General features: G+C 52.7%; 2 protein-coding genes across 2 annotated transcripts in view; one reads left to right on the forward strand and one right to left on the reverse strand.

Annotated features, from left to right (window-relative positions):
• Positions 1-25,568, forward strand: LOC142780822 (uncharacterized). The gene is made up of 2 exons (XM_075882171.1): positions 1-183; positions 23,612-25,568. The coding sequence occupies exons 1-2, from the start codon at positions 145-147 to the stop codon at positions 25,082-25,084; spliced, it is 1,512 nt and encodes a 503-aa protein (XP_075738286.1). The 5' UTR covers positions 1-144; the 3' UTR covers positions 25,085-25,568.
• Naa15-16 (N-alpha-acetyltransferase 15/16) overlaps positions 1-25,650 on the reverse strand; it is a 120,327-nt gene that overhangs the window by 57,637 nt on the left and 37,040 nt on the right. The gene's annotated exons all lie outside the window — the stretch shown is intronic.

A 25,650-nucleotide genomic window follows, 5' to 3' on the forward strand; every position in this document is an offset into this window, starting at 1 on the left:
TGCCGGACCCCGCCGCCAGTTGACCGGCCCACCACGCACTGCGACCACCACACCAGCCTACATCCCACTCTGTTCTTCTAACGCTACAACTACTGCGGATACACACTTATTCGCGGTTCATCGGACCAGGAGATATACGGAGCCATGCGGACGACGACAACCTTGCGCCCGGCAAGGCGACAGGTAAGACCACATCTGTGCGGCGCAATTGAAATTTATGGCGCGGGCAGGAGATTAGGGAAGTTTAGGATAACGTTCGCAGGCATTGCGGGCGCCATGTGAGTTTTCAAATAGCGTTTGCCACCCCTCGCCCCACAAACCCAAATGCACGGAAGTTACACATAGCCTCCACACTACTGCTTTGCGAGCCGCACGCTATTTCGGAAATTGTGCGGGCAGACCGCAGGCGCGAAGGGCAGCTCGCGTTGCGACGCATGCGCAGTGGCAGCGACCGCACCGCAAGGGCTTGCGGCGCGCTATTCTAAACCTCCCTATTACCGAGCATCTTCGCCGCAAGGTACGCGTGATTCATTCGTACGCGACAAAACGTGGCGAGTTTACAGTGCCGTACAAGCGGAGCTGCCGCTACAAGCGTTCCGGCTACTCTCGTAAAGCCGGAAAAGCCGTCACTGGCAGATTAAGATAAAATGCAAATCTTAAAACTGGCCGGCGAGACAGCAGTGCTAGCCGTTCGTAACTCGCAACTGCAGCGATAGCCCACATCAGAGGAGCGCGCCAAGCCGGGGAAGCCACGGTCAGCGATGAAGCGAGCATTTCCCAATCGCACTATCGCCGCATCCGCTCGCGGGTGGCTGCTACATTGCGGACACGAAGGTTGCGTCAGAAGCCTGCACTGGAGAGGGCACAGTGGTCAGTAAGGGCAACCAAGCGGCCGGCCGGTGGATTCTTTATCGCCGCCCTGAGGCGGCGCAAGGAGGAGCCTCCCCCTCGAAGAGGATGACACACTGCACAGACTGAACGAACGTTGGCACGCGCACAAGGAATGGGCTGGAAAGACATCCACTAGAGCGAGGTGAAAGCCATGGCGAAAATGCGATTCCGTAATTGGCCCCGCATTTAACAGCCGCTCAAACTTGAGAGAAGGGCAGCCTGAAAATACAATTATAATGACCCTTCAAAACGACTGTATTAGTAATCAGGCTATGTCTATATAATCGCTATCACGAGTTCCAACGCTATTGGACAATATAACATCGCAATCGGGACGAGTTCAACTCGTAAGACGTACGATTGCTTTTCGAATTGAGCTCGAAGAAGAGCGCGCTTTTTTTAGAGAGAAAAGAAAGTTTGCCCGTGTGCTTGGGGGCAGGGGGACGCATTTTGTCCACGTCGGGCACGGCTGTTCCAGTAGGTTTGCTTGCAGTTTTATCCGAGTTCCATCTGTAAACGGCGAGGAATATTACGAACCTACAATACACCAGCTTGGGATAGAGTGCGACATGCTTAGCACGGAGTGTTTCGGCAAACAATGCCTGCGGTTGGTAAACACGCGTACATGAGGCTATTGCTTGAGAGAACATTATCAAACACCTTACTGAAACAAAAGTTTGGCGTTTCTAACAAGTGCATGAGTTTACGTCACACACGAGACGTTGCTTAAAAGACGGTGCCGTGTCTTTCCACTCGTGTCTACATCTAGCTTCGCTGCGTTAATTTCGCAACGAATAAACTCCCCTGCGCGAGCAGTTTTCTTTTGGGTCTTTAAATTTTGTTCCAATGAACCATATTTGGTGCCTACCAAACGTTACACGTCACCTACCAAGAAACAAGCCACAAGTTAGAAAACACTTTGTTCCGGGAGCCGCGCGGTAGCCACGCTACTAAATTTCACTATTCCAATGTGCATTCGCTCAACTATACACACAACCTTAAGCGCAGTTGCAGATGTTCACACGAGAATTAGAGGTTGCCAAAGGGAACAGGCGTCGGTCGGTAATGACCCCTGATGGCGCGGTTTGTTACTCTTAGTGACGAAAAAAAAAAGCGAATCGGAAGGCAACGACTGTTGACGGACCGCCCGCCGAACATGCCACGAATATGGCATAAACGACCGGTAGGAAGGAAGCCGCGCCAGAGGAAACGTTCTCGCGAAGCACGACGACGGAAAGGCATAAAACGATTTCAATAGAGGCACACACACGCGCAGCGGACGTTACAGTAAACATGACCCCCTGCACTGCTCGTGACTCAACCCCTATCGGGCGGCAGGGCCGAGAAATACGACCTTCAGAGATCGACCCTCAAACTGGGGGGAAACGCGAGCAGCACGCGATGAAATCTGCCCGAGGCGGTGATGGATGATGGTGTTCGCGACGGAGGAACGCCACCGCGCAAAGGGGTTTCGCAAGAAGTAACCACAGTGCTCGTGCAACGCCCGCAGAGTCGCAGCGCCCTTTAATATCGGCAGCAACGACGCAACGACACAAAACGAGACGGACAACACAAAAGGGGTTCAGAGTCGACGCGCGGGAAGATGCCAGCAGCAGCAGCGAGCCAGACCAGTTTCGCTTGTCGTCAGGTCGCAGCAGCAGCAGCAGTGGGCATTACAATGGCAATCGCAAGGACACGAAATGAAGCCTTGCCGCCGTCCGCAACGAGAGCGAGGAAGCAGCAGGGCCAGCAGGGCGCAAATGAAGGACTTCGCTAAACCAGCGGCGGGCGATTCTTCCCTCACCTTTGTACCCCCCTTGTTCTCCCGCTTCTAGTCGGCGGCGGTGCACTCATTCACGGCGCGCAAATCCCCGCGGAGTCACGCAATCACCACCCCCATTGTCCGAGCAGCAATAAGCAGTCATTTATCACCGCTATCGCCGGAACTGGCACCTTCGAGCTCTTTCATTACACTCGAGGAGCGGACAAATCAATATTTCTTCAACACCGAAGGAAGGCAGCCAGCGCGCAGTCGTGAGAGTTACCGGACACGAAACGAGAGTGAGGCGAGAACACTCGAGAAAGGGCCGCGGACTTTCCACGGCCGAGTGGAAATGTTAAAAAAGCAATGACATTGAGAGAAGAGGGACGAGCGGCGCCGCAGTGGTCACTGGATTAACTGGACTGGTAAAACGAGTCGGTAATCGGAAGCACCGACGCCAAAAGCCTCGCCGTCGTTCATATATGCGACGAGCGACCTCAGAGGGCACCTAAGTGGCACGGTCGTAAAACAAAGTTAACAAGCATTCGCTTCGGAATAGCCATGACCGGCTCATCTGCTATAGTAGGACGAGTTGTACAGTACCACTCGGTCACACGACATCGACGCTAAACACACGCAAACATGGCACTTGTTCAATGAGCCAGCCGCCGGTGACCGGGCGGAAGCGGTATGGAAACCGGCGTCCGACTCGCGCGAGGCCACAGCACGAATGGCGAGTCCATAAGCCACCCTCCGTGACGAGGAGAAACAATGCGACGGCTGTGGAACACGGCCTCAATGACGGACAAACATTTCCGGCGGCAACCGCGAAAGGCAAAGAAAAACACGTAACGGTTTTCACCGATGACCGCGAAGATAAAAAAAAAAAGTGACGCGGACAACTGTAAAGCGCAACAACGGAAGCACGAAGAGGAGTGAACGACGGCACCTGGCCAAGCAAAAGGAGGCGAACAAAGAAGGGAACTGCGTCTCCACCGAGGATTGCCCGTCTTGGCTTGCACGCTGGGCACAGCCGGAAGAGACAACGTAACCCGAAAGGTCGAATCGTGCAAGCAGCTTCGAAAGGAGAAGGCATCGCCCGTTTTCTTTTTCTTCTTCTCCCCACTCGTTTGTTTCGTTCGCGCCACGGCGCTAGCATCACTGCGCCCTTATATACATTTAGCCCAGAGAAACGCGCAAGAGGAGGAAGAAGAAGAGAGCGAGTAGGCAGGCGCAATGCACACGAGCATACTCTCGAAAGAGATCGCGGCGAAAAATAGAGTCGCGCAGCAGGGGTCACGGGTTCGATTGCTAACGATGGCAGTCCGGGAGGAAAAAACGAACGCGCAGCGGCTCGCGCTCATCCACCTAAGCGCTTGCAAGGCGGAGGAGGATATATTGTTACGGCATGCAGCGCCATTGAGATGCAAACTCGAAGGGGAAAATTTTTCATCAGAGATTTACATAACGCTCGCAAGGAGTTCGGCCAGAGCAAGCGTTTCAACACGGAACAGGCACAACAGCGACGAGATTCCATACAAGGAAGATCCGCAATGCAAGGCAATCGCTACCGGCCCAGATGTCGGAGCCTGGGTTTACCTGGGGGGAGGAGCTCAGCAGTTTGCAGTGCAGCTCGCTTCGTTCGAGCCAACGTCGGGCAGATGATTACTCATAGCCAGATAGTGCACGTTATCCGACTGACAGTGAAGTGGAAGTTAGTCATCTATAAAGAGGGGCGTCCGGAATACGCGGCCTTTTGAACACAAATGTTCAAAAAAGTGTTAAACGGCCGTAAAGTGACGGCACACTGTGTACAGAACCTACAGATGCAACATTGCAGGTACACTAAGCACGGTACATCAAATCAAAAGCAGACCATACACCAAGCTAACACTGCCCAAATGATGACAAGGTGCATCAGAAAGCAACGCGACCTATTACAAACGAAGTGCCAGGCACATGCCTATCAAAATGCCTGACGGTTACGCGGTGACCACAAAAAAAAAAGGTGGGGGGGGGGGGGGTAAGTAAAAAAGGAAAGGAAAAGTTGAGTGACAGGAGGTGTGACTTCTACATTTTTTTTTGTCTTCGTCTTTTTGGCGATAAAATTGTTCATCATGCCACTATAACAACCCACCCAACTCGCCGCATTTGTCAAACAGTTTCGGTTCGGTTTCTTGTCCAGCAACGTCGTATTCCAAGAACTGTTGGAGCGCGCTTCACAACACCGACAGCCACTAACGTTAGATCACGGCCACGAGTATGAAAGATAAAACAGCGCCGCGTCGCTCATCACTAGTCTGTGACACTACGGCGCACCGCAGTATCGAAACACACTACTTCCAAGGCACGCCGCGTATCACATCTATCGTACTGATAGACGTCACAGTAGCGCGGTCATTCGCAGGTGGCAGAGATTCGATTGCTTACTGCCCTCTCGTATTTCCGATTTCCTGCGCCACTCGCCACAAGATTACAAGAGTAACAAAGCGCGGCTTCCTGCAAAGGCAGGAAGGACGCCAACTATTTATAGATCGACGGGCCCGACGCGAATGCAACTCTCATGTTCGGCGGAACGAGCAAGGTGTTTCGCCCGTCAAGGCGGCGTCGCGAAGTGACGGCCAAGCGCAGGGGGTCAACTCCTCAGCAGGCGCAAGAATGCGCAGCAATTCCAACGGGGCCGGAACGGGAGCTCGGCTTGTCGCGAAAGGCCGATCGCGTTACAATACCGAAGGACGCCGACGCAGAACTGGTCGGCAAGGAGCGAACGAAGCGGAGTGCACGGTGTCGATCAACGGAAGGTTAGACAAGGCCGCGTCATTCCATACGTCGAAGCTGGATGGAGCACAGTCCTCTTTGTACCCACTCTAGAAAAAAGCCATCTTGGGACCGTATTTACCAACTCGCTCGAGTGCGGCGCTTCAGAGCACAATCTTCTCATATTCTCCCAACATCATCGCGTTCTCAATCCACCGGTTATAAAATACGCGCTATAGGTTGAAGGAAAAAGAAAAAAAAACACGTTAGATAGGCATCGTTAAGGTGCTACTTGCAGCGGAGACTCGAATGAAACTGAACACCAAATTAAATTAACGAACAACATTCGTGGCGCTCACGATACGAGTAGCTACGCCTTGAAAGGCACCGTTGCGGCGGGCGATTTTCCCTACTTGATCCGTAACGAGCACACGGGAAGTGATCACCAAAAACACTCTCCTCGTAGCACTTCACAGCGAGTACAGGCGAAGAGGTCGTTTACGTGCACTGAAAGCAGAGCTCACCCTCCGACCCTTTCTTGCGCTGTTGCACTGCTGGGGGAACGCAATACACACGGAAGACCTCGTGCCGCGAAGTGTCCGCGCATTGTTCGGGGAAAAGAAGAAAACGCGAGACGCACCCCTTCGACGGTGGGCAACGTATAGCTACAACGGGCCAACGGGAACCGATATACGGGGCACAAAACGCGTAACGTGAATGCGGCAGACGAATTTGGCGTCCGGGATCACAAATGAAATCGGGCATGCGACAAGACGCGACGAAACCACGTCGCCAATAATTTGGGCAGCCGCGTCGGCCTCATCTCGCAAGCGCGGAAGAAGGCACGCTCTGCGCGTCACGCGACGGCATTCATCACTCGGCGAAAGGCGCACAGCACAGAGTTTCCCACAATACTTACTAGAGGGAACTCTGGCGCTAGTGTCTATGGGAGTTGCAACACACGGCGCTTCAACGAGCATGGGAATGATGGGTAGTACACACATTTGTCTAATTTTCGTACTTCTGGCCTGCTTCTGGCTCCGTGTGTGTTCGTGTGGCTTGGAGCTGTTTTTTCACGAAAACAAATTAGCAAATGTTCACCGTTTGCGCTTCAACACCTTATTTTTTAGGCTTATCATTTCGAATCAACTCACTAAAGTTCACAAGGATTCGTTCTTTCAAAACAAAACCGAAACACAGCAATAAACGGAGCCGCAAGTACGAAGACTAGGCAAATGTGTGTACTACCCATCATTCCCATGGTCACTGAACAATCGCAGTGCCAGAGTGCCCTATAGTTATTTTTGAGAAACTCTATGGCGCACAGTAGCCCGACCCCGTGCCAGTGTTAGCGGATGAGAATGTTCACAGAGGAGCTCGACACGCGAAAGCCAAAGCTCGGGGGGGGGGGGGGGTGAGAGCGCGTATATGGGAGAAGACGCAGGAGGGAACCCAACTGGGCTAATCGCATGGGCGAGCGCACGCGGAGGCTTCTCGGTTGGTGTTCGGAACTGCGATCGCGCTCCGGGGGCCTATACCCCACGGCGAGCAAGGTTAAGACGTGGTCGTCGTACTCTTTCCTCGCAAAGCGGCGCCGCCCACGGTGCGGGCACACGCATGAATACGAAACGGAAACACGGAGGAGCGGCGACGGCAGGCACCTTTTCAGGATTCCGCCGTTCAGCCGCTATTTCACGCACAGCGTGGCTGACTAAATCCCGTTGCGCAGCCGGCACGGGCATCGCCAAACTACGACGTGGGAAAGAACAATAAAAAAGATAAGGATCGGCTATCTCCTAATGTTGGCGGCATGCGCAGGGGCCTGTCTCATGACGTACAATAGAAACAAAGAATTGAGATAGAAGACAGCAATGCTTACAGGTAATTTACGCGTTAAAATCACGGTACGACGATGGTAGTGGAGGGATTTCGAAATTTCAATCCCCTAAGCTTTCTTAACGTACACCTAAGGCATTTAGCATATCTGCTCCGCCGAAATGCAGCCGTCACGGTCGGAATTCGAGCCCGCGGCCTTCCGGGCAACAGTGACAATGGCGCCAGCAAACAAAAAGTTGCCACCCAAGAATACGTGCGAACTTCCCGTGTCACGCAGAAGCTCTCTCGTGTGTGCCTTTTGCAGCGGCTCACTACGCCAGGCAAGTTTGCGAATAACAATACTGCGTTCAAGGCGCGTACGAGAGCGTGACACTCTCCGCGTCTCCCAGATGCAAAATGGGGCCATTTTACTGTTTCTGACAAATAACAGCGAGCGACTGCTTCCAAAGGCGAAATCTGTCGACGAGTCGCGCGGGCACATCCACTCTCGTAGGTAGAGAAGCGATGGCAGCAGCCGCAAATATTCGCCCAACAAGAAAAACAAATCGGAGAACGACGGACGAGGGCGTTTCGTGCCCGAGAACAACTGTTGCGAGTGCCAAGGTTTCGGCTCAGTGACGTAGACTGAATCACGTTGTTGGTGCGCGACACGCATTGGCGAGAACGAGCGTCCCAAAAATTTGCTCTCACGATACTAGTGGGCGTGCTTCTCGAAGGCGTAACGAAAGCGAACTGTTAAGGCTACCATGCCCACTTTTGTCTCTCAGCGATCGGTATTCGCCTGCTTCGGACGTGTTGACAGATTTCGCCAAGGGCGAACATGCTTTCTTAAGCAGGTGAAACCGCTCGCACGTTGCTTCCCCGCGTATAGCTAGCGCATCCATAACGCCCGAAACTCATACCAGAGATGTTCTTCCTTTATGCAGATGCCAACACATAACGAACAAAGTTACGAAAACGGTGTCTGGGTAGCAGTTATAGATTGTTTACGAAATGAAACAATTTTTCGTTTGTTCCTAATCACCTAGGTTAAAATAGTGCTTGCGTTACACTGATCGGCCTGGACCATGAAATGTGACCTTCATGCGAAAGGCATGAAGATTGGTAAGTGCAAAAAGCATTGCAATTTTATTATATTTTTCCTATTATCAACAGATATGTGCACATTCCACAAAACGAAAGACCCTCTATAAGTCAACGCAACATACTCCACACCAATTACGTAACAGCAATCACCAAACTACAAGGAATGGTGTCCACCAATTCTATCCGCGCGGCATTCCCAAGCAGTAACGTTGAGACAGTACACGTCGCTCACGTGCGATACTGGTCCTTAGCCAGCTGCCTCCTGCCTTTCAGACAATGAAAAGTAGGGAAGGGTCGATCCGGTTGCACACGAACCGAGCGTGCCATCCTTTCCACGACGTTGTTCTCCCTTTCCCTTGGCGCCTCCGAGTGTGTGACGCGTCGTGACCACCGTTTAGGGCATTATCGGCATACCAGCTACGAGGCACCCGAAACCTGCCCGCCTACGTACGCCGCCCGCCCCCTCTTTTGTTTCTTGGCAACCTTCGGCCCGAACGGCACATTGCCATCCGGGCATGTTACAGTACGTACTTACTCGGCGGCGCAGCATCGCTCGAGGTATACGCGCGTGGAATAAACTCTCCGGCGACTGCTGGCACACCGCGCCGAGGTTCCGATAATCGAACCGCCGACGTGCCGTTGAAATAATGCGAACGGCATAATGGCGACTGCTAAAGTGGTCGGAGCTGATGATGGCATTTCGGCGAGCCAAGGGGACGGCGACAAGAGGCGTGAGACCAGTAATCAAGCGACAGCGAGGCGGTGTCCACGACGCGCAAGCGTCGATTGAAAAGAACCAGACTGTCCGACAGCGGAGAAAGAAGAAAAAAGAAGGATGAGAGAGAACTGGAGTGTAGCCAAAGTTCGAGCGGTGATGTAACGAAAACACGCATCCAACACGTTTCGTCTCTTATCTCTAAGGAAAACCGTTATTACGAGGGGAGGAAAAAATGACGAGCAAGCGCAGGGGTAGACGTCTGTACCACCCAAGCATCAAGGGCAAAGGAAAAAAAAAAACGGAGCTACCTGTCCGAACATCGCGAGACGGACAGGAAAGAAGGCACTGGAGGTAAAAGAGGCCGCAAAGCGGGGAGGAACGTCCGCGCCACCCGGAACTTTGAAGTTTCGAAATTCACAAGGGAGCGTCACTATTACGGCCATTCCGTACGGACCAGTTGAGAAAAAGGCGCCGAGGAGTAACAGAAAACGGAATATCAATGGCGTATCATTTCCACGTTAAAAAGGCACGAAGAAACGAGCAAGAAAGCAAAAAAAAAAAAGTGGACGACATTCAGAGACGACGTTGCGGAAGCGGCACACAGAAGGCTCGAAGTTAGCGGAGAAATCGGTAAAACGATAGAACCAGGGAAAGCAAGCTCTGTCGTAGTTCCGGCGGCGAGGACAAAACCAGCAGGTTGGACGGTTTGAAGGAGACCCTTGGATGCCACGGGCGAGTGACGATAATGACACACCTTTTCTCCAGCAGGGAAACTAAGAGTGAAGCACGTCGAGAAGGCAGCAGCTAGAAGTCGCCGGAAGGAAGCCCGACACAGATCCTTTCTCTCGACGGCCTGTCACCGTTGGCCGAGGCGTCGTCGCGAGAAGACGGCGAAACAAAGGCGGCGGCGTCGACGACGGGGGGGAAGGCAAAAGAAGGAAATACGGGAGAACGGCAGACGCGACTCGGCACGGCGAAATTACCGTTATTACGGCGCCAGGCGATATGGGACGTATAGTACAAATGAAGAAGGCCCGAAAGTGTGTCGCACGGCGTCCGCGACCCCTTCTCGGCTCGGCTGCGGCTAACGATGCGCGCTGGCCACTGCGTCGTACGCCCCACACGAAGCGCCCCCCCCCCCCCCCCCTCCATTTTGCAACAACACGCTCCCGCCCCGCCGCGAGTGTGAATGAGCGAATTTTAAAAAAAGGAATGCACGAGGTCTGTATGCGGAGAAGGGAGAACATCACGAAAAAAGGATCCCCGCACGTGTAGTAGTCCACAGAAGGCCATCAGAACGGCAATTAAAAGCGAAAAAACGCAGCAAACGAGGTCTATAGAAGGCACGCGCGTTCAGTTAACACACATTCCACAGTCGCAAAAAGAAAGAAGAGACGATATTCGTTAGCCAGACTGGACGCGTTTCAAGAGAAAAGTCCCGGTCAATGTGGAAATCATGGGCAACGATGTTACGCTAAGAGTTATACCCGCTACTGGAAAGCAACGCCACGTGGACCCGCTGCTTATACACGTATACGTCAACGGCAGCGGAATAGACACAACACCGAAGTTACCGGACAAATGTCGCCTTAGCGTAAAGGCAAACGACGTGCGCGTGTTTGTACAGCCGTCAACCAAGGCGGCAACGTCGGGAGCCGTTGAGAACCGGCTCGACGACCGACCGACGACGGCGTTGATACCGGCGCGAGCTGCCGTCAAAAAAGGCGCGAGAGCCGGGTCGCCCACGGGTTTTGCAAAAGTGCGCCTCCCAACCTTGGCCTGTCCTGGAACGATCCACGACGACGCTAATGCATGCACCGATTCTTTTCCGCGGAATTAGTTGGCAATGGTGTAGTTGCGTTGGCACAGTCATTTCAACGAACATTAAAGCGCTGAAAAGCGTTTTAAAAAGAAACACAACGTGGGCGTCTCGGTTTCTATGAAATTATAAATTAAAGAAACGAGGAGGTATGGAAGTTCAGAGCTATCCTTCCCCATTTCAAGCGCGCTGTTGTGCAGCAGACAGAGAGGAAGCAGATGAAAAGGAAATTGGCATAGGCGCTTATAAAAGCGCCGTGGTGGTCCAAAGCAGTGAGTGTCAGAAGACGCAGCTTCAAGTCAAGACTTCCGGGTGCAGCCCGTGTTGCTGGCCAATTACGAATGGTTTACAAAAACAGAGAGAAGCGTGTAACTGAATCGCACAGTCGCTCATGACAAGCCTCTCGCAGCACACTGTGGTGTAATTTAAAAGGGTATAAACTTGAGCTTAAGTGGGGCGCACAACAGCACCAACTTTGAAAAAGACAGATTCGAGAAATGATGTAGGAGGGAACAGAAACGCCAGGCGCTAAACTTCAGCTGTTTATTCGAAAATGTGCCCTATTAACCAACTCGCCCCACAACAAGTCTCACTCAAACTTGACCTTATTAGCTTGGCTTCATAGCAGCGCTAACACACGGGACAAGAACGACTGCCAGGACTTTAGAGATGGCTAACAACATGAGCGTTCATCTCGTATAGGTACACAAATACATACGCTTCTCAAGGGTTCAATGCATGCGCCCCAACTAGTCAGTGACGATGCAATGATGCTTCTCTGACCAATTCCTATCGGGGCTGGCCGAATTCCTCCTCAAGGGGCACTGTAAGATGGCTAGACCTCGTGCTAAACGGACAGGGCAGGAGTGGCGGTCATCCTATACCTACAAGGCGTGCTGAAGAAAATCAAAAAGGCAGCTGCACGTGCTAACGTAAGGGCGGTGCTTTCGGCGTCGATACACCCAGATTCATTGTGAATGCCCCTCGCCCGAGTCCTTCCATTTGAGAGAAACATCGCGCGACACAGTTTCTGCCTTGCAAGACCGAAGTGATGTACGAGGCACCTACTTCCAGCGGAGGGCTTTACGTGGGGCATAGAGGTCACTGCATCAGCGACCGGCTGCTACCAGAACAACCTCAAGGCTCCTACTGGAAGAAATTTGCCTATTCCATTGTGCCTAATGTGGCTGCAGTCCTTCAGACGCCCACCTAAACAGCGCAGATATCGTGATAGCCACGCCCAGGAAAGCTACGAAGAACTCGCAATTTAATCCATTGGGCCATCATGTGTAAGGGTACCACCAATCTTACTAGCCAACAATAAGACAAAGTATCTCCGCAGTTGATCTTTGTATCATCATAGATAATACTTGGGACGCATGCGCTGAACACCCTTCCCTCCATTTTTGTTATTTCCGTTTCCCCAAGAAGAGCATACATTTTTGCACCTGCTAACTAAACGATCATGTTGATAGCCAGCACCAAGTCCTGCCAGTCTTTCCTGTCCCACGTATCTGCACTGTTCATTGCTAGTAAACAAATTGGTGTGACACCTTAAACCATCATATACTATGAGGATGAGTTAACAATGCACTGAACTCAAACTTACAATCAAGACATAACACTCAGCTCTTCAAGTACAGCAATACCACATACATGCGCGGTGAATGTGCCTTTACAGGAGTGTAAGAAGGAAAACGCGAGGTTTATGTGCTTAGCGTTGGGTGGGCGATTATCCGCAAGTACTTCTCGGATTCTGCCTCGGCATGGTTCGCACGCTCTCACGCAATAGAAAAGGAAAAACGCCTATGTCCTCTTCTGTGACCACGAAAACCCTATCGAGAAAAAAAAAAGGTCTCATAATGCACCCGCCCCGAACACGAGACAAAGGCCCCTTGCGAAAAGCGTCTAAATAAAGGCTGTCCCTCAAACCGAGCGAGCATCATCCGGCGCAAGTGCCCCAAGACGAGGCGCCGAATCATGCGCAACGTGCGAAACAAAAGACCCCCTGTCAGTTTCTCTGACACTTTGGGACCTCCTGCTGTAATAACGCTAACCATGTAACTCAACTGAACTATTTAATAAACTTGACTTGACTTGACATTAGTCGCCTGTAAACACGGCGACTCCCTTGCCTTAACATTCACACTCCCTTGCCTTAACTCCGTATTTCTCCAAAACTAATCTCTTCAAATTTTCGTTTTTCCCGCGCACAATCTGTGAGTGGAACAATTTACCGCCCTGCTGTCGACAGATTCTATTGACGCACATGTTTTCCTGAGGATGTAAAAAATGTTTTGCAGTTTTTTTTATCCACTGATCCTTTTTGTTGATTGCTTACTTTCAGTGCCATGTTGTTTCCCTTTGCGATTCACGCAAATGCGATTCTCGCAATCCCACTTAATTCATTGCTGTCATGATAAGCTTGGTTGCATTATTGTTGTATGAGTGTGATGATTGGATTATTGTATGCTGTGCGATGCTTGGCTCGATTGCCTTACTGCCTGTACCACTCCTGCTTGGGCGCCATGCCTGCAGTATCTTGTAAATAAATAAAAAATAAATAAATTCCGAGGAGGGAAAAAAAAGGAAGATGCGTTTCGCGCCGCCGGAGGAGGATCATTCCCCGATGATCCAGCGCAGGAAACGCGGCCGCCTCGCGGATCGATCACGGTATCGGCGCATTCGGACGGCCCCGGTGAAAAGCTATAGCGGGAGGACGCGCTGGACCAAGGCCGACCGGCGGGCAATCAGCAGGCCGCCGCCGGTTGGCAGGTCCGAGGAGCAAGCAGCAGCCACGCTGCAGCCAGCCGCAGAGGCGGATTCCCACGCCGCCGTGGCCGACCCCGGCGCGACCTTCTTTTTTCCGAATACCGCCGCTCGGACCAGTTAGGAGCTTCGTAGCGGGCCGAAGAACGCGCGCGGAATTATTTCATTTTTGCCGCGCTGGGCTCGCGGGGCAAGTTATCCGCCCGTTTCATAACACGTTCGCGCTTCGCGGCAAACACAATGGACCGTGCCTTTCCGGCAGTACAACGCGGCGGAACACTACGTATTCGATACTTCTGTGAACATGATGGCACAAGGAGTTTTATTCACATCGTATGTGCGAGGAAGCATGGTCACTCAAATTAGGGAAAATTAGATAGATAGATAGATAGATAGATAGATAGATAGATAGATAGATAGATAGATAGATAGATAGATAGATAGATAGATAGATAGATAGATAGATAGATAAGAAAACAAAAGAAAGTCGTGAAGGTTGACGGCGCACAGCATAATTTGCAGCCCGACAAAAATGCAGGGTACACAAAAAGAGAATGCAAGAAAGAGAAGTCTGCTGTGATGGAAGCGGCATTTTGATTTTTGGAGCCGATTCTGGAGCAGAAAGAATTGGTGCTTTGGAGCAGATATTGGTGTCTTCGGAGCAAATAACAAAAATATTCGAAACGACTCCTAATATGTGGGGGTTAACGTCCCAAAACCATCGTATGATTATGAGAGACGCCATAGTGGAGGGCACCAGAAATTTCGACCACCTGGGGTTCTTCAACGTGCACCCAAATCTGAGCCCTCGGGCCAACACCATTATCGCCTCCATCGAAAATGCAGCCGCCGCAAGCGGGATTCGATCCCGCGACCTGCGGGTCAACAGATGAGTACCTTGGCCACTTGACCACCACGGCGGGGCTCCGAACGACTCCTACAGTTTAATGCATCATGCAAGCCTCTTACATATATTAATATTATTAAACACATGGCCCATAAAGTAATCACTGCAAATTTCAAGAATCATAATAACAGATGGTCTTTGAACACAACTCATTGTTTTCATATTTCGCAAAAGCAGTCACATTAAAATTTTCGAAAATAAATAAAATAAGCTAAATAAATTAACATTCGAAATGCTCGTTCTTGAGTCATAAACGAAGTCAAAGCCAATGGAAGTACTAAATGTCGTCGGTCACATACCAAAGTTGTCACAGCAGCGGCTAGTGGCTAGTACGACTAAAGAGTCTGCTTGTAAGGTAAAAATATTCAACTACATAGAAAATGCGACTACGTGTAGCATTGTAAATATTCCAGTATACAGCTACTATACAAGATGTATACTAAATGACGGTATACAGCCCCCCCCCCCTTTTTTTTAGGCTTGCTGGATAATCACATGGTTTAACTTCATTGTTTCAAGTTTCCCCAATGTCATTCCGGAGCAGGTTTGGAGCAGTTACCAAAAAATATTGCCCTTCGGAGCAGCATGAAGCAATTGGAGGAGCACTCATATCACTGTGATAGTCGCGCAAACACGACAGCCGTAATCGTGAACGCAAGACGGCTATAACAGGAATCCGGTTTCTCCGTGGTATTCGTAGTGGAGAACGGAGTGGATTTTATGATTTTTAAGAAAGACATCTACCGCGCGGGATGACCAGTGAAACGAAGAAAAGAGAGAAAGAAACATAGAAAAAGAGCACGCGAATATAACAAAAACGCTAAAGTGAAGTCACCTTCCATTCATACCCTGATATATCCACGAGATATGCCGTCCTTGCGTATGTATCGTCCCTTATACAATGCAGTCCAAATTTCACTGCCTATTCTCGTTCCCCTCTCCAGCGCGCTGCGCACACATCCGCATGCGACAGCTCACGGCTTTAGGGAAGTGGTCAACGGGGACAGCGAACGGCTACAATACACCAAGGATGGACAAAAGTTTATGCACTTGCAGTGCGCGGAAAAGTTGATTTGACTCCACGCCGACAGTCGACACTGAAATAGACTAGCCTGCAGCACGCCGATTCTATCTTCAGCCCATTTTTTTTTAAATTACGTATTTTGGTTTATTTCCCGCCCTACGCTTCGAATTACAAGAGAGAGAAAAAAACGGGCCTATCCATCTTCCTGTTCAAACAGAATAATGTACTATTACGACAGCAATAACCAATAACAACGCATGCGTGCGCATTGAGAGAATGCGCCACGACTCTGGAGTGGAAGCGAGAGGCAGGCAGCAGAGCTGCAGGTAGCCAGTCTGTCAACGGAGCACGCTCGGACCATGTCGCTGGCGAAGAGCGAAAGAAAGACGGGCAATGAAAGGAACAGAAAGGCAAAAAAAAAGCGAGGCCAGTCGATCGAGTCGTCGTTGAGGCGAGCGGTAGCCGCAGAAGCGACGGGCAAGCAACGGCCGCAGTAAAGCCAATTAGCATATCCGTGCGCAGAGGAAACGAGGTAACCACCAGAGGGGCAAGCTGCTCATCACGGCCGCGAAGGTCGACTCTTCTCCAATACCACGCGTGTACGCATCGACTGGAGACGAAGCAGTATCGGCATCCCGCAAGGACCTCAGTCTGCGGTTGTAAAAAGCGGAAAACCGGCAAGGTACTGCCTCCGCTGGATCCTACTCGTATTAATGCGAGCCTGCCAATCTGGGCACGTGCTCTCGACGGAACTGGCTATACTAATGGAGGTGAATGCGCGCACACACAAGGCCAGCGCGCGGGAAATCTGCGGTCATCCTCGTATTGTGGCATGCGAAACGATGAGAGAGAGCTTGGGTGAGGAGATTCCACGTCATAAAGCAGCACACGATCTATCGAAAGTCATAGTGGACCACTACTTCCATAATCTGGTAGGGCTATACTATAACTGGCACTGAAAACCGCACGCCGCGCAAGCGAGTCATCTAATTATTCAGCTCCACGAAAATGCAGCGGACGGAGGAATCGCAGCCGTGACAGTGTGCAAAGCTGTACAGTCAGCCCTCAGGGTAAGCCTATCCGGCATTGTGTATCAGCGTTGGCAGTCACGTTCAACGCGAGAGAATGGAATAGCGGCTCATGGCGGACGAATGCATTCGCGCGGCATCTTTGGGGTGCGAGGTGACACGTTTCCGTCAACTGCATATACTTGTTTTGGGCCAAATACACACCGACGTAATAAAACCGGAAAGTGAAATTGTAAGGTGACACCGACCCCGTCATCCAACGTCGACGCTTCGGACGCGTGTGCGGCTGGATGTATGGATGGATGGATATGGCTGTACGCTTTAGATCGGGCGGTGACTAGCGCCACCAAGCCGTAATACTTCTACGACTTCTACGACTATATAGCTGCCCTCAACCTATGACTACGATATATCATCCGAGCCTTGGCTACGAGCCGGGCCGTGCAAAACGAAGGCAAACTGCCCCATTTTTAACGCGTTATGACCGATACGGTACCGCGGGCGTCGCTACCGGTTCTGATGCTCTCTCTAATCTAAAATAGGTCTTGGAAGCAGCCTATCGGGTCTTTCAATTTGCATGCTCCGACTTTTTCCCTCGCGACGAAAAAAGTTGGCCACAAAATGAGTCTTCTTCTTTTTCTTTGGGCTTAGCGACGGAACGGGCCGCTCATAGTTCCAGGATTTTACTTTCAAGGCCGTTTTCAAAGAAAACGCCGCCGCCAAGGCCAGTTGTGGCCGAGACAGCGCGCAATACCGCACAAACGCGTTTAATTTCCGTGGTAAATTTTTTTCCCAAGTGCCACGCGCCTTCAAACCACTCTCGCAGTCCGTTAACGCGACGTGAAGAAGTGCGTCGTCGTCGTCTTCCGCGTCGTGCCACAAGGTGACACAGAGAGGAGAGGATCACACAAATGCGCTGCCGGGGGCACGCGGAAACTCCTTTTTTGCCTCCTTTTCACCGCATTCAGAAACTTCTTCTAGACTCCGCCCCCAACGTCGAGCGAACGAGCAGAGGAAGAACGAAAGAGGCGTGTGCCGTCATAAAGCAACCAAATTGGTGGCCTCCGCGAAGGAGAGCGGGCCTGTAAGAAAAAAAAAAAACGAAAACCAGCCAGCCGACGTCTCTTCCCGCGAAATCAACATTTTCGCGCCGCTAAAGCACCACAGACAACGTCGAGAATGCATGGAATGCCGCGTGGTAGACAGAGGAGATAACAGTCAGTGGAGGGAGGCAGGCAGATATGAGGTGTCGCTCGCCTACGTATGCTAAGCCCCCCTGAAAGCGCGCACCCGATGGCGTGCAGGATGCGATGGGCGACAGTATCTAGTCAACCGGAGGCGCTGCTGCATATCGAGGCATCCTAAAAAGGTGGACGTGATTACTCAGACGGTACGTTCCGTTTCGCTAAAATTACCACTCCGATGCCAAAAAAAAAAAAAGCGCAACAGTTTGCAACCCCCCCCCAAAAAAAAAAAGTCAGCCCCCGAAGGCAAAGTGGGTGAGCGAAACGAAAACCGGCGACATCAGCGTCTAATATCTCAGATTTAGCTACGTGATACTCAGGGCGCGCGCGCACTGCGAACAATACCGGGGAGTGGGCGCACATCGTGGGTCGACGCGGCTGCTGCTTCGACTACCGCGTGCTGGAAGAGGGACTGGCCATTGTACGGACGCCGCCACGAGCAGCGTTTTTTACGGCGCCGGCGCATGGATTGTTACTTCTACGGCAACAGCGCCTCGATGGCAGTGTCGGTGAGAGAGAGAGAGAGAGGCCCGTCATTATTTTTTGTGGACCATTCGCAAACTGCCGCGAGACCACACACGCAACACACACGGCGCGAACACACACAAAAAGAGGTCTTCGTGGCGCTATAAGCTTTCTATCTCCCGCGGGTGAGCGCTTCGCACTGTTGGTTACCCAGAGCTGCGTACAACGCGGGCAGTGCAGTCACTGAGGCTCTGTAAGGCCCCTTTTTAAGCTGCGCCGAACCCTCCCCCCCCCCTTTTTTTTTTTGTTAATTGAAAGCCCACATCTCCGACTCGGCTGGTATATGTTGGTCAACGGAGAACGCGCAACGGCAGGCACGTTCTCCTCGCGTACCTCCCACGGAGACGACCGAGCCCTCTAAACGCTACCGCTTTGCGAGAACGAAAAGGTGCAGTGCCACGCGGCGAAGCAGCAAACATAGCTAGAGATAAACGTCCGGAGGGGTCACTTAAACGCAATTGCCTAATGTGCGCTTAGGGCCACAATGGAAGAAACGCGAAGCGAGATAACATGGTGAGAATTGAGCAGACTGTAAAAAGTGGCAGAAGCCCAAAAGCTGCGAAGGAAAACTTGCGCATGGGCGAAAATCGGATGTATGCATTAAGGGCCAAGCAAGGCAATGTCATAATCAATATGGATAGGAGAGTTGAGGTGGCGGAGAAGCTCTAACAGAGAGCTGTACAGAACACTGTCAAAATTTGGGCTTGTTGGTGCATTGTGACGACTGAAAATAGCGCTAAGAAACGGGGACACAAGAAGAGGACACACGGCACAGGCGCTAACTTCCAACATAATGGTTGCTTCGGCTGTACAGAAGCCTAAACAACCAGGATGATATCGCAAGAAGCAGTTATATCCGTGAAGAATTCGACATCCTACCAGAAACGACAGGGGAAGTGAGGAAAGTCCTAGAAGGAATGCAAAGAGGCAAAGCCGCTGGGGAGAATAAGGTAACAACGGACCTACTGAAAAATGGCGGAGAAATTGCATGAAAAAAAAACTGGCCACGTTATATTCGAAGTGTCTCTTGACGGGAAGGGTACCAGAATATTGGAAAAGCGCCAACATGATATTATAAGAAAGGAGACGTCAAGGGCTAGGAAAACTACAGGCCGATAGAATTAGGGCGACATTAGCGTTCAATCAACCAAAGGACCAAGCGGGATTTCGTGCAGGCTACTCCACAATAGACCATGGCCGATAGAATAAATGCGACATAAGAGTTCAATCAACCAAAGCACCAAGCGGGATTTCGTGCAGGCCACTCCACAGTAGACCATATTCATACTACGCAGGATTGTATATCACAATGTCTCGCATGGTGCTGGGTTCTGTTCAATTCTGTGTCTTGAGAAATAAGACCTGGGCCAGCGTTGAGAGTCGTCCATTCTTCGACGGACGGAGGACAACACTTCCGGTGGCCCACGCGAAGAAGGGTGCCCTGCCCGATCGTACACCACGTGACGCATGCAAAAGGCTGACTCCCCCGTTCATGTCGGCGAAGCAGGTCACGCACAGTGTGCTCGCGGGCGACGGGACCTTGAACGGCGTGGGGAGGAGGAGGAACCCCTTTTGTCTCAAGCGGCGACAAAACTGGCGGCGTCGCGATGAATGGGGGCAGCGCACGCGTCGACAAAGTCGCGCACGCGGGATCGGAACCTGCGCGTCGTCTTCGCCCACACATGCGGAAGGAGCGAGCTCCGCTATTCAAGCGACTCCGCCGCTGACAATAGAGAGCTTTAGTACTGCGTACGTGGCGGCGTTGCGTACGCAAGGACGCCACGTTCTGCGTAGTGCGCATGCGCAGACCGCAACGCGCACGTATCGCGTTACGTACGCAGCCGCTACGTACGCACGCATGAGATGCGTGCGTGCGTACGTATAAGCTGATCGCGCCGCTCTCGAACAAGTTCGCGACAGCGCGAGACTTCGTTTTGCAAAATGGCGGCATGCAAGGCAAGCACCGACCGGCTCTGTGGCTTAAAATATGGCCATAATCTGGCTATAACACTTGGATTGGCTGTCAACAACACGTACTTCTATTTTGATCTACCAGATGACGCAACACGCTTCACACTCGTTACGTACGCGGGTACTACGGCGTATACTAAAAGCAGATTAGTGGCAAACGACGCCACGTAACGCAAGGCGCTTGCGTGATGCGTACGTAGCACCATTTCGCAGTACTAAAACTCTCTAATGACTCCGACGGGACGGGACGCTACAGCGCAGGACCCGCGAAGCATGCCACGCTGCATCGAGGCTTCTCATTTGGCTAAACTGAAGACAACCCCTTAAAGGGGGCGAATTATGATCCGCTCTCTACAATGGCGTCAAAATCGCATGGCACGATTCCAGGGCACTCAGTATTTCATTCCAACAAAGAGAGTAATGTGTTGTTTTGTAAGTTTCAGTGCTCAATATTAATTACATGTAATTAAAAATATCTAACTATTCTGCCGCCAGTGAGCTTCAATCCTCGCATAAAAATCGATTAGACGCGAAATTCATGCGCATAATCTTTTTTTTTTTGGTTGTGTTCATTTTCACGTCGAACGGTCGCTGAACACGTTCTTCGGCAAAGTGATCTTCTGCAGCACAATACCCGGTACGACGACGTTAAATGGCCGCTAGTTGAGCCCGCACCAATGTGCACACCGAGTTTAAAACAATCTGAAGAAATGCGCGCACCTCCGAAGTTGGTGCGTACACGCCGCCGCCGAAGGAGGTACACGAGAAGTAGTCTCGCCCAATACGCGCTACAACATGCTGCCCGCGGTCAAGGCGGCACCGACATAGAAATGAATCAGTGAACCACTTTCAATTACCGTAGTTTGTGATTCACGTTCAGTAATTACACGTTTGCCGATATTACAGTGTACGCTTGTGCTCCCCTCCAACCATGTCCATGATCATAACGAAGTCATGCTGAGCGCCACTACACAAGTAGTCTTGACACAGTTCATTGTAGTAGGCGGAGACGTGTGAATTCGTAGCTTCACCGTTTCGTCTATATACATAATTACTGTTAATAAAGCATCTAGCAGAAAGGCCTCTAGCTTTACTAAGTTTCCTCGTGGCACCCTCACGTATTTAAGACGTAGAACTATGAAGGAGGCATGCTTCACATTGCCAGCATCTGATTTTTTTTTGGGGGGGGGGGGGCGGGGGCTTCGAAATTTTTTCTTTAGCCGTTAGTCTCTAAGCAAATAACACGCGGAGTACGACGCGGTTTCGCTTATACATGCACGCAATGTACTGCGACACGTGCGTCTGGCTCCCGGCAGGCTATGTACGAGAAAGTGACGACGGTCGCTGTGACCAACCGGATGGTACACGCGCCCACCAATCAGATCGGCAAGGCGCTGAGAAATAGTCCCACTGCGCAGGACAGGCGACGCTCGGCAACGCCGGCGCGTAAGGACAAGGCCGACTACGGGGGGGGGGGGGGGGGGCGTGAGAACAACGCACGATCGCCGTCTACGACATCGCGCACGATATTCCCGAGTCCTCCAAGTTCTGCACGCGCTGGCCCCCACAACAATCGCCAAGAGCTGCGGATGAACGGGGGGTCGTGAACGACGCACATTTAAAAAAAAAAAGAAAAAAAAAGAAAGGGGGGGGGGAAGGCTTGCGGTCAGCGAGCGCTGAAAACGCTACTCGGGTTCGACCTCGATGGAAAGATGACGGGTATAATATTAGAAGGGAGGCCGCAATGGCGACCGCCTATAATACTTCGGGGCGACGGCGACTCTCGATGACAAGCGCTGCCCACGCGCGAGATCCGTTCCTCCGCCGTACGTTCATTGCAGGCGGCAACCCTAAAGGGAGGGGAGGCCAGGGACAACGGATCGCAGCGAAAGTGCGCGACCAGCGCTTATACACGGGCCACGGCGAAGGCGCATATACCCTCTAAAAAAACATCGAGTAAAAAAGGGTGTCTTTTTGTCCCACAACAATAATCGTCATCACGCTTGCGTGCGCTTCCTTTCTTGAAAACTCGGCGCTGGCCACTTTCCTATCGAGAATGCAATGCAACCCTGATAATGGGCATGCCGATCGTGACCGGAATGTACCGGGCGCGGGGCGATAGCGCAAGGATGGAACGCAATGATAGATGACGATTATTCTTGTGGGACAAAAGTACACCCTTTTTACTCGCTCTTTTTTTTTAGAGTGTAGGCACGGCTGCTATGCAAACGACGGCGCTTAGGACGCACTAAACGACTCGGCAAACGAACGAGCCGAACAATGTCAACGTCGAGCGCAACAAGCAGCGTGAGAAGGGCGCGTTCGTTTTCTACGCCGCCGCCGCCGGGCAAGGACGTCGAAAGCCCGACAGTCCTCACCCGCACATCGACGCCCGTTGCTCCTGTAACCTTTCGAACCGGCAGGTCGCGGCGCCGCGAATTCGCACGGCCGCATTGTTTTTGTTCGCGTATACCTTGTCGAGCGGCTCGCCGTTGCACTGCCCCCTCGGCGGATGTACCCAAGCGGCCGGAGGAGGAAGGGGCTGGTTCGCTCAGCCGCGGTTGCGTCAGCACCGCTCTACCTAGCGGCATTCCGTACTGCGCCGCGCTCACCACAGCGGCGACACCTGCCGACTCCGTCTATTAAGCAAGCACTTGCCTACGGAATCGACGGCATCACGAGCAAAACGATTGCCGGCGTGGTGATTCAACTTAATGGACGCAGTGTGGAGAGCCCGAGACGGCCGCGTTCTGGGGTGATGATGAATAATCTTTATTTTCGTATCCGGCATGTTTGTGGTCCGGGCTAGACCGCACAAGGAGGTACCGGCAGACAGGACAGGGAGGCAGGCGTTCTGGGAAAAACAGAAAATTCCTGTTTCGCGGCCGCAGACTTGTTATCGGCAATATTGCATAGGGAGGGCGAGAGAGATCGTCCAGCATGAGAAATAGACGTTCCAAAAAAAAAGTAAAATGCAAATGAGCAAGTGCATACCGACCGTCGGCGTGCGTGCGTTGGCCGCGCGCCCGACGCTGGTCATTCTCGAGCGGGGGCAGAGGTCACAGAAGGTCGTGCTCATTCTTATGCGTGGAACGCGGTCGGTGCTTGAGACGAAAGCCACACCGCTCGCACCACTTTCTCGTCACTATCGAGCTCGATTGAGAAAAAAAAAATTGTTCACCACAGTTTTTCAGATTTCACTAACCACCGCCAGCCGTAACTCCGGCACACACTTGACTAAGCGGCGTTCGTGTTTGTCTTTCCGATGTTGCAGGCGCCACTTGTGTCGCTGTTGCTGCTTGGCCTTGTGCTGGTCGTGCCGCCGAGCCGCGCCTCGGAGCCCGTCGACCCCATGGACGCCTACTTGAGGGCGCAGCCACCGGAACCGGCACGACCGAAGGCGGCGAGAGGTCGAGGATTCGCCGCCGCCGAGAGCATATCGACGGCGAGCCGCAAACAGCAGCTGCCGGAGGGCCAGGAGAAAAACACAGACTATCTGCCGTACGGGGCGCGTCTCAAGCCGCCGCGGCTTTACGGTGTGACGGTCGTCGCGCCGCCGACGACTACGACGCGGCTAGACGACGCTACGCGCCCGACCACGACGGCCAGGCCTAGGGTCTCGGCGAGGCCGCCGCCCACCGTGTCGACTCGGACGACGGCCGGCCGAGGCGGCCCGCAGAGACGACGCCTGGTTCCGGATGACATCGTCGGTCTTAAAAAGAAGCCCCGCACGACACAGCAAGCGCCACGGCCGACCATCCCTCCGTCATCTGCGCCGCCGCTGGCCAAGTTCAGAACACCGTCGAAGGTGACGACGCCGCGACCAACCGCGTCGCCGAAGATCAAAGGAGCGCCGAGGTCGCGGAAGCCCTTGGGCGGTGCCAAGATTCCGCTCGAGGTTACACTTTCACCGGACAGCAAGAACGGCACGCGAGCCGCCGCGAACGAGAGCTCCGGCAACGGTACCACAACGCACGGACCCAAGGCGCAGGCGTCGTTTTTCTTCACCAACGTGGGGCCCAACCACTTCGAGTACCGCGGCGTGTTCGACCAGAACGCGGTGCCCATCAGCTTCCGCGAGAACCCGGAGACGCTGTTCCAGCTCATCCCGCAGCTGCCGCGGCTATTCGAGGACCCTTTCTCGGCGCCGAAGGGCCCCGCCGCTCAGCTGCTGCTGCACCCGCCGCCCAAGCTGACCGAGCCGCCGGCGCCGCCCCCGCCACCTCCTCTCACGCTGCTACAGCCGGTGGTCAACTTCATCGAGGACCCGGTACCTCCGCCCACGGCCGTGGTCGAGCACGTTCCGCCTCCCCCTCCGCCGCCACCACCACCGCCGCCGCGGCCCCAGGCGAGGCTTCCGCCAGGCGGCTTCCCGAAGTACGACTACATCCGCGGCCCGCAGTACCCCAAGATATTCAAGTTCAACGACGAACGCATCAGTATCCTGGAGTTTGAGCGCATAAAGCGCGAGGGCCGCTTCACGAGGCGACGCGGAGACGCCCTGGACCCGGACCGCGTGTCCCGAAACAACTTCCTCATCTTTCACGGCGGCCTCTTCAAGTCGCCCCGCGAACAGGAGGAGTACGGAAACCTGGTGGCTCCGCCACCGCCGCGCAGCGAGCCCGTCTACGCGCTCGAGCCCGCGTCGCCCGACCCGCCGCCCGCCACGCGCTACCATTTCCTGCCGCTGAAGCCAACATTCGCCAAGGGCAAGCCCGGTGGATTCGTCTACTTCATCAGGACCTGATGCGCGCGGCAGCAGTGTGCGTGTCCGCCCTTAACTACGGAACACAGCTTCAACGTTGTGTGCGCGCGCGATGGCGGTTCCTGACAGCGGGACGAGAAGTGCGCGTTCGTGCGAGGAACCAATGACCTCTACACAAGGCCGTGTGCGTGCGTGGGCAACGCTGCGTTCAGTCAGAGCGCAACGTCGAACGCTGTGGTTTCAAAGCACGACAGAGTGAAACAAGTTGAGCGGCGTAGCAATTGGGGCTAAGAAATAGCAGGTGGCAACTCCCTTTTCTTTTCCTTTAAATTACCTTCGACAGATAAAAGAAACATCTTTAATAGCACTAGGCCACCAACTTTTCCTTTTCAGGATGGACAGAAACGAAGGTTCTGTTGGTGCGTAAACTTCGCCTCTTCGGTCAACACGAAAGCCAACCGAAGGATCACTCCCAAGCAACTACAAGCAACTTAGAAAGTGCGAATATAATGACCAACCTACCATATTTCCGTGTACGGCATTATGCATGTTACCAATACGACGGACATCATCTAAACAATCCCGGAAGCGTAGTACTGAACAGTTAG

Source organism: Rhipicephalus microplus, chromosome 2, assembly GCF_043290135.1.
Source record: "Rhipicephalus microplus isolate Deutch F79 chromosome 2, USDA_Rmic, whole genome shotgun sequence".
In the NCBI taxonomy this organism is placed as follows: domain Eukaryota; kingdom Metazoa; phylum Arthropoda; class Arachnida; order Ixodida; family Ixodidae; genus Rhipicephalus; species Rhipicephalus microplus.

Bases quoted from the DNA above. Each gene is read 5' to 3' on its own strand.
- LOC142780822 (XM_075882171.1), top strand. From the start codon at position 145: ATGCGGACGACGACAACCTTGCGCCCGGCAAGGCGACAG. The intron at 184-23,611 runs GTAAGACCACAT...CCGATGTTGCAG, and splicing joins TGCGCCCGGCAAGGCGACAG to GCGCCACTTGTGTCGCTGTT.